General features: G+C 42.4%; 2 protein-coding genes across 2 annotated transcripts in view; one reads left to right on the top strand and one right to left on the bottom strand.

Moving 5' to 3' along the window:
* Window positions 1-3384, bottom strand: part of LOC146557392 (polycystin-1-like protein 2) — a 19245-nt gene extending 15861 nt beyond the window's left edge. Inside the window, 3 exon segments of the mRNA XM_085250570.1 lie at window positions 2871-2920; window positions 2993-3093; window positions 3368-3384. Of these exon segments, the coding sequence (XP_085106696.1) occupies window positions 2871-2920; window positions 2993-3093; window positions 3368-3384 (168 nt within the window).
* Window positions 3385-6116: 2732 nt separating this feature from the next.
* LOC146557391 (olfactory receptor 10T2-like) lies at window positions 6117-7088 on the top strand. The gene has a single exon (XM_085249719.1). The coding sequence runs from the start codon at window positions 6117-6119 to the stop codon at window positions 7086-7088; it is 972 nt and encodes a 323-aa protein (XP_085105845.1).
* Window positions 7089-9640: the final 2552 nt, after the last annotated feature.

Here is a 9640-nt window from a genome sequence, read left to right as displayed (position 1 = left end):
GTTATTATTGAACAACAACCATGTTCTCAATGAACCCAAAAAACTCATTAATATCAAAGCTGAATGTTTTTGGAAGTAGTTTTTAGTTTGTTTTTAGTTTTAGCTATTTTAGGGGGATATCTGTGTGTGCAGGTGACTATTACTGTGCATAATTATTAGGCAACTTGACAAAAAACAAATATATACCCATTTCAATTATTTATTTTTACCAGTGAAACCAATATAACATCTCCACATTCACAAATATACATTTCTGACATTCAAAAACAAAACAAAAACAAATCATCGACCAATATAGCCACCTTTCTTTGCAAGGACACTCAAAAGCCTGCCATCCATGGATTCTGTCAGTGTTTTGATCTGTTCACCATCAACATTGCGTGCAGCAGCAACCACAGCCTCCCAGACACTGTTCAGAGAGGTGTACTGTTTTCCCTCCTTGTAAATCTCACATTTGATGATGGACCACAGGTTCTCAATGGGGTTCAGATCAGGTGAACAAGGAGGCCATGTCATTAGTTTTTCTTCTTTTATACCCTTTCTTGCCAGCCACGCTGTGGAGTACTTGGACGCGTGTGATGGAGCATTGTCCTGCATGAAAATCATGTTTTTCTTGAAGGATGCAGACTTCTTCCTGTACCACTGCTTGAAGAAGGTGTCTTCCAGAAACTGGCAGTAGACTGGGAGTTGAGCTTGACTCCATCCTCAACCCGAAAAGGCCCCAATCTTGAGATATTTCTTGGCCCAGTCTTGACGTTTCAGCTTGTGTGTCTTGTTCAGTGGTGGTCGTCTTTCAGCCTTTCTTACCTTGGCCATGTCTCTGAGTATTGCACACCTTGTGCTTTTGGGCACTCCAGTGATGTTGCAGCTCTGAAATATGGCCAAACTGGTGGCAAGTGGCATCTTGGCAGCTGCACGCTTGAGTTTTTTCAGTTTATGGGCAGTTATTTTGAGCCTTGGTTTTTCCACACGCTTCTTGCGACCCTGTTGACTATTTTGAATGAAATGCTTGATTGTTCGATGATCACGCTTCAGAAGCTTTGCAATTTTGAGGCTGCTGCATCCCTCTGCAAGATATCTCACTATTTTTGACTTTTCTGAGCCTGTCAAGTCCTTCTTTTGACCCATTTTGCCAAAGGAAAGGACGTTGCCTAATAATTATGCACACCTGATATAGGGTGTTGATGTCATTAGACCACACCCCTTCTCATTACAGAGTTGCACATCACCTAATATGCTTAATTGGTAGTAGGCTTTCGAGCCTATACAGCTTGGAGTAAGACAACATGCATGAAGAGGATGATGTGGACAAAATACTCATTTGCCTAATAATTCTGCACTCCCTGTATGTGTTTCAAGCTACACTCACGCTACTAGTTCTGGGTTACCCGTGGTTGCATCAACATAACCCTGTTATCTATTGGAAAAAACTCTTGAGCCACGATCGCCCAGTCATATGAGCAGGTCAATATCAAAAAATATCAAATATACAAATATTGGAAAGAAATAAATAGTCTATATTTACAGTGAGGTATTTGACATAAATTAAATATTGCACAGTGGTGGTAGTGTTTGTATATTCTGTGTATAGAGGGGAGGCTTGAATTGGGGGGTGAAACTGTGTCGTTGGTTCATGTGTGAGTTCAGGGTGCTCATGGCTTTTGCAAAGGAACTGTTCCTAAGTCTGTCAGTGTTTGTGCTGATGCACCTGTAGCGCTTCCCTGAGGGAAGTAGATCGAACAGGTCAAAACCTGGGTGGCAGCTGCCCTTGATGATGTTTGTTGCTCTGTTGAGGCAGCGGGTGAAACAATTGTCCGCCAAGGAGGGGAGAGGGCAGCCAATAATCTTCTATGCTGCCTTGATTACACTGTGAAACTTCACTCTGTTCCCATCTTTGAGATAAGTCTGACTAATGTGGTGTCTTCAGCAAACTTGATCATGATGTTGTTGTTGTGGGTCGAACTGCAGTCTTAGGTTTAGAGACAATACAGGAGGGGGCTCAGCACACAGCCTTGTGGGGAGCCAGTGCTCAGCATGCGAGTGGAGGAGAGATGGGGGCCAAGTCTCACAGTCTGGGGCCGGTTGGTGAGAAAGTCAAAGGCCAAGAGTGACCAGTTTGGTGAAGAGGATATCCGGGATGATTGTATAGAAAGCTGAGCTGTAATCCACAAAGAGCATCCATCCATCCATCTGCTTATCCGGGGCTGGGTCACAGGGGCCGCAGCCCTAGCAGAGAAGCCCAGACCTCCCTCTCCTCAGCCACCTCCTCCAGCTTATCTGGGGGAACACCAAGGAGTTCCCAAGCCAGCTGAGAGATAAAATCTCTCTAGTGTGTCCCAGGTCTGCCTCGGGGCCTCCTCCTGGTGGGACATGCCCGAAACACCTCATTCAGGAGGTGCCCAGGATGCTTGAACAACCTCAAATGGCTCAATTCAACGTGGAGGAGCAGCTGCTCTACTCTGAGCCCCTCCCGGAAGACTGAACTTCTCACCCTATCTCTAAGGAAGAGGCCAGCCACCCTTTGGAGGAAGCCCATTTCTGCCGCTTGTATCCGCAATCTCGTTCTTTCGATCACTACCCACAGCTCATGACCATAGGGGAGGGGAAGGACGTAGATCGACCAGTATATTGAGAGCTTCGCTTTTACACTCAGCTCTCTCTTCACCACAACAGACTGGAATAGTGTCCATATCACTGCAGCCGCAGCACCAATCCGTCTGTCGATCTCCCGTCTCTCGTCACTCATGAACAAGACCCTGAGATACTTAAACTTGGGGCAGGAACTCGTCCCTGACCTGAAGTGGGCACTCCACTCTTTTCCGGCTGAGGACCATGGCCTCAGATTTGGAAGTGCTGATTCTCATTCCCACTGCTTCACACTCAGCTTTGAACCGTTCCAAAGCGAGCAGAAGGCCATCACCTGATGAAGCCAACAGAACCACAAAGTAGAGATGAGATTCTGACAAACCCCACAAAGAGCTTTCTGACGTACTTTGCCGCTGCTCCAGGTGGCTCAGCACAGAGTGGAGAGCTACGTTGATGGCATCTTCTATGGATCTGTTCGCATGATTTGCAAACTGGTAATCCACTGGTCTGATCCACAATGAAGACGAGTCCGCATAGAAACAGGATGTGGACCAGCTGTTCCACTGTTGCAGTCAGAACCACCCAGACCCAACCGTGGAGGTGGCAGTGAACCTTCAGACTCACCCTAACTATCCTCAAAAATAGAGTACTTACCGTGGATCACTTCAGATTCCTAGGATCCACCTTTCCACATGATCTGAAGTGGTCCCCACATATAGACTCTATCCAGAAGAAGGCCCAGCAGAGGTTGTGGTTCCTGCAGCAACTCAGAATTTACAACCTGATCTCTGAGACCATGGTTTTATGCAAAAAAAACCCCTTTGATTTACTCATTTCTGGGCTGGAGGAAAAGGGGGTGATCGTGGTGCAACAATAAGGTTACATCACTCTGCAGAAAATTGGAAAAGCACCTGGGATGGAATCTTTCCATTGTGGAATAGGAAAGGTAGAGAGTGAGCAGGCGGCAGAGTAACAGGTAAGTAGCAGGTAACAGGTGCAAACAAGTCTTTTTTCCACAGAGTTACTAAGAGGCAAAGACAAAGCAACATTCACAAGAACTTCTTACTGTCTTACTAGTGACTTCAGCAAACCTCAGAGAGCCTGATCCTTATCACTGAAGCAACAATGATCTGACTGGACTACGAAAGACTACAATGAAAAACAGAAGAAAACCACAACAAGCCCTGGACAATTATGTTTAATTGGCATAAATGTAAAAAATTCCTAACAGTATTATGAAGAAAGCATTTTTTAACCCCTGGAGGGTCCTAGAAAAATGCATACACTATCGGACCTAGAGCCACAAATCGACCACGCCATGAAAAGTGCCATAAAATATCTATATATTAATATTTTTTTCCACTTTAAATTAGCCAATCTTTTAGACCTACTTCTCCTTGAAATATTCATATCAAGTTTTAATTACATTTCGCGGATTTTAACCCTTTATATCCCAGTTTCGTCACATGGCCGCACTGTTTTTTTAGCCCCAAAAAACAAAGAAATCAAATATTTCCCAAAAGATACAATTCCAAGGCCCGGACTCCCGAGTACCACCAACATTCGGAAGATGGCCCATTATTTGGTTGTAATGACCGTGGAATGGGAAATAGCGTTTATAATGGGTTTCAATGGGGCACAAATCGACCACTAGGACCAATAGTGTAAGTTTATCTGTAGCTTAGCCACTGAAGCTAATTTCCGGAAGTCATACTGAAATTTTAACAGTAAATGTGACCGAACTTTTTTTTGCAGACTTTCGCTATATTCCATTCAACACTGTGCAAATGGCATGTAATCGAAATTTGAAAATAGCCACAAATTGACCCAAGACTCTCTTAAATAAAGTTGTAAAACGTTTTAATATTTCTTTTTCAAGAACCTGCAGGTTTGTTTTATTATGTGTTTAGTAGGGGTGCAACGATATTCGTATCGATATTGAACCGTTCGATACAGTGCTTTCGGTTCGGTACGCATATGTATCGAACAATACAACATTTGTAATTTATTTTATCAACTTTCCTTCTGACGATGCTGTCTGTGTGGAGTGCTCAGTGAATCTGCGTTCGACTACTCCGCCTAGGCTGCACTGTCGAGCGCAGATCCACTGAGCGCTCCACACAGACAGCATAGTCAGAAGGAAGAGCGCAGGGCAAGCTAGCGAGACAGAAGTTAAGCTCTCTTTGCAACATGGACCTCCCCCACCCTCATTCAGATCTGGCGTTTGGAATTATTTTGGTTTTCATGTGACGTATGACCCTGAAGGTAAGCGCGTCATGGACTAAAGTAAAACAGTATGTTGGATGTGCCACGCAATGCTCAATTACATGGGTGGGAGCTAGTGTGTTAGCGCAGTTAGCTCGTTAACATGTTGGCCGTCTAGCCCCATGCACGGGGCTATCAGGGGTAGCTCGTTAACGGAGATTTGCCGTGTTGTGGCGTTAAGGTCATTTTAACGAGGTTAACCTGAAAGCACTAGTGGGAACACAACGAATATGACTGCACATCGACGTCCCGGGGCTAGCGATTTTTCCAGTCGGGCTACCAAAATCTATCTCTGCCCTGCCCGTCGGGCTATTGTAGGAAGGAAAAATCAATGCTTTTGCATTCTTTCGGAAATGTAGCTGGGTAATTATGTAATTGGCATCGGTGAGCCACTGTCAATATGTGACATATTGAAATCGAGTTTGAATTTGCGCTTGTTTTTTTGCTTTCACTTTGCAATCGCGTGAACTGTGTATAGAGAGCAACAGTACTGATTGGTGAGTGATGATAATTTGTGCACCAATTCCTCTGACATCGTCTTATCAATCGTTAGCTTACTACGCAAACATGACAAGTGAAATCTCCCGCAGCTTAAACATGTGAGAGGTTGATCGCGCAGAAAATCGCTGAGCTTATGTGAGTGCGTGTGTAAAAGCAGCAGGATTTATATTTCAGTTCTGCTGAGCCAAATAAGACAGGTCAGGGTGAAGAAGTGACAGCCAAAGAAAAGCTTACCACAAAACAGAAAAGTTATGACAAATCAGACTATAAGGCAAAAAGAAAGTGCAGCTTTATGGTTTCATGGACAAAATAATTTCTGTGGCTGCAATATGACGAGCTAAATAACCAGGGCTGCACATAAGTGGTCCGCAGGTGCGCATTCGCTGTCAAAATAAAAAACACGCACAAGGGTTAGGGTTAAATTTAAAAACTGTACTTTTGAGTTAAAATATATATTTATAATTTTAATAAATGACAAATTAAAAAGGCATAAACATTTTTTTTTGTATCGAAAAAATATCGAACTGTGACACCAAAGTATCGAACCGAACCGTGAATTTTGTGTATCGTTGCACCCCTAGTGTTTAGTACATGATACATATTAAATCCCCTGTGATTTTCCAAAGCTGTGAGCTTTCATTCCAGATCAATGATTGGCTGGTTTGAAATCCCAGCTCACGTGTTGCTGTTATCTGTACCTGATAGAGGAGAGAGGAGAACAGATACAGTGAGAGACTAGGCTTCACTTAGGTCTCTCAATCACAATGAATAATGTTTCTGTAATAACAATGTTTTTTCTTTCAGGTTTCAATGAAACAGTCAGTCACAGGTTTGTTCTCTTTTTCCTCAGTTTGTTGTGTTACTGCATCATTTGCCTCGTCAATGTTTCTCTCATTGTGATCATCATCTTGGACAGCAACCTCCATGAATCAATGTATATTCTGCTCTGTGTCTTTTGCATCAATGCACTTTATGGAACAGCAGGTTTCTTTCCCAAATTTCTCTGGGATCTCCTCTCTGATGTTCATCTCATCTCATATTACGGTTGCCTTATTCAGTCTCAGGTGATTAATTCTTTTGTCTGCGGCGAACTGTCGATTCTTGCACTCATGGCATATGACAGATATGTGGCCATATGTCAGCCACTGAAGTACCACTCTATCATGTCAAAGCAAAGAGTCATTAGGTTTGAAAGTTTTTTGTGGTTCACAAATTTCTGCATTATGACTGTGAATGCTTTTCTAACATCCAGACTGAAGTTATGCAGCCCGTATCTTTCCACACTCTTCTGTGTGAACTGGATTATTGTTCAACTCGCTTGTTTTCCAGCACAAACTATAGTTAATGGCATATTTGCAAATATTACAATAATTATTTATTTGCTTCATGGTGTTTTTATAGTTTGGTCCTATATGTATATCATTCAAACATGTGTAAAGTCTATAGAAAACAGAGCAAAGTTCATGCAAACATGTGTCCCACATCTCGTCTCATTATTTACTTTTGTTGTGGCAATACTTACTGATGTTATAAGTATGCGACTGGGTTCGAAAGAGTTGCCTCGGACCCTTCAAAACTTTGTAGCAATAGAGTATCTTGTCATTCCTCCTATTATGAATCCTCTAATTTACGGTTTCAAACTGACCAAAATTAGAAAAATTTTTTATAGTGTTGTTATTTTAAAAGGAACTATTTTTTGTTTTATTCGATCAGAAAATAGTTTCACACACAGCTAAGTGTCACACCCATTGTTTGACATCCATTTTTTAAAATAAGTCCAAAAAAATGTTTAATTTTTACTGAAATTTGTGTTTTATTTGGAGTTGTCTGAAAACATGTCTATTGATGTGAGCGGATATGACGTTTTATTATTTATCTGCATTTCCCAGATGATTTACATTTTGTAGATGTCTTTGCACTAAATGTATTTTTGATGGTCACCTGCCTAATTACCAAAAAAAAACCCCACTGATATGTAGGAAGGCTGTAAATTTCACTCTTTCTTCTCATTACTGTTCAAGGAAATAACAGGCACCGTGGAGACTGCACATGTGAAAAGGATTAAAAGACAAACTGTTTTAGATGTGGCAGCACTATCAGAGTGTCAATCTATTTTGATATTATGCTGTCTTTTTTTTTTTTTTTTGTGTCCCGTTTGGATCTTTAGCCATCAGAATTGTTGTCTTAAGGCCAAGAAAGATGCCAAGCGGATTTATTTTACCAAGTGGATCATCATGGCCTTGCCATATTGGTCCATTTGATTGACCTTTATTATAATTATGAATTTATTTTATTTTCAGTTGCTACAAACGGGACAGACATGACTGGGGGATAGGACAGGGAGAAAGAATGAAAGAAAGAGAGGGAGAGAAAGAAAACCAAAGGGGAGAAGAGACGGTAAGAAGGGGGGAAGAAAGAAAAAAGCAAACAAACAAAGAAACAAAACACCTGGGTCACCTGTATGGAGAAAAAAAACAGAAGAGAAAGCAAACAACAAAGAGCAACATAATAAAAAAAACGGCACCATCACAATAAACTAGCTAGCAGTAGATATCAGTAGATACTAAATAATAAACGATATTGTGCAGCACGCAAGATAGACAGCGCACAATGTGCTTTGAGGCAGCAGCCAAGAAAGCTGTAGTCCGCGTCTGTGAATACCCGTGTGTACACCTGTGTGCATACCTGTGTGGATCAGCATGCTTGCATTCCAAAGGTTTCTCCATGTAACGATCTGCTAGGGAGTGTGGGGAGCCACAGCCCCGTCCTCCAGGGTATGAAGCAGGTATGGAGCAGGTCAAAACTCCAGACATCCAGAGGCCCCCAGAACACAAGAGACCAAGGAAGACCAACAGAGGGGCAGCCGCGCCATATTATGCTGTCTTATAAATCTGATCCACAACCACATGGATGTGAAGCAGTTTTAGTAGTTTTCTCAGTTTTATCCTCTTTTTCTTTAACACTTATTGAAACAGTCAGAGGTTTTAGCAACTGGACCAGTTTTTGAATTTCTGCTTAATCAAACATGAAATCCGTTTTTACTTAACACTTGTACAATTAAATGGCTTTTCCATTGTTTGAAGGATTGAAAGTTGAAGCTGAAGATGTACAGTGCAAATCAGTTTTTCTACATGACAAAATGTTTCTTTTTACTGTATTAAGTAAAAAGAAATGAGAAATCTGTTAAATAGTAAGAAATAAATGTGTACAGTTGCAAAAAAATAAAATACAAATCTGGTAGCTCATTTCTCAGCAGCAGGTGAGGCCAAGAAGCACCACATCCCACACAAACTACCAGCAAAGGCCTCCTCAATAGGCGTGTTCTCTCCCTGCTGTTCTTGACCCTCTAAACTGATTGACTAGAATGCCTTTTATTGTCACTATACACATGTACAAAGAGATTGAGAGCATCTCCTACCCAGTGCAGACATGTGGAAAAGAAGAAAGGGGGGTGAGGTCCACAGTTCTGTGGCACTGTATACATATGAGCAGGTCAATATCTATATTTACAGTGGGGTATTTGACATAAATTAAATATTGCACAGTAGTGGTAGTTTTTGTATATTCTGTGTATAGAGGGGAGGCTTGAATTGGGGGGTGAAACTGTGTCATCGGTTCATGTGTTAGTTCAGGGTGCTCATGGCTTTTGCAAAGGAACTGTTCCGAAGTCTGTCAGTGTTTGTGCTGATGCACCTGTAGCGCTTCCCTGAGGGAAGCAGGTCAAACAGGTCAAAACCTGGGTGGGAGCTGCCCTTGATGATGTTTGTTGCTCTGTTGAGGCAGCGGGTGAAATAAATGTCCGCCAAGGAGGGGAGAGGGCAGCCAATAATCTTCTGTGCTGCCTTGATTACACTGTGAAGCTTCACTCTGTTCCCATCTGGTCAGCTGCCGTACCTTACTTATAGGCAGTATGTCAGCAGGCTGTCAATGGACAGGTAGTAGAAGATCAGCAGCAGGTTGGAGTCCAGTTTGTGCTTCCTGGAAACCGGAAGGTGTGGACCCTCTCCAACCATCACTGTTGATGTATCGGGGGCCTAAGTCAGTGCTGTGCCACCTGAAGTCGACAATGATCTCTTTGGTTTTCATAATAGTCAGTGCTTGTTTTTTCTCTGAACACTATGATGTCGACTGGGGGTGGCTGTAGCTCAGGTGGTAGAGCAGATCGGAAGGTTGGTGGTTCGATTCCTGGCTTCCCCTAGTCTACATGCCAAATATCCTTGGGCAAGATACTAACCCCAAACTGCTCTCCGATGCATCCATCGGAGTATGAATGTGTGTGAATGTTAGC

The sequence above is a fragment of the Mchenga conophoros genome, linkage group LG16, assembly GCF_057382185.1.
Source record: "Mchenga conophoros isolate Kocher_MC1m ecotype Shallow Benthic linkage group LG16, M_conophoros_male_GT1.1, whole genome shotgun sequence".
NCBI lineage: Eukaryota > Metazoa > Chordata > Actinopteri > Cichliformes > Cichlidae > Mchenga > Mchenga conophoros.
This window is presented reverse-complemented; position numbering and strand designations above follow the sequence as displayed.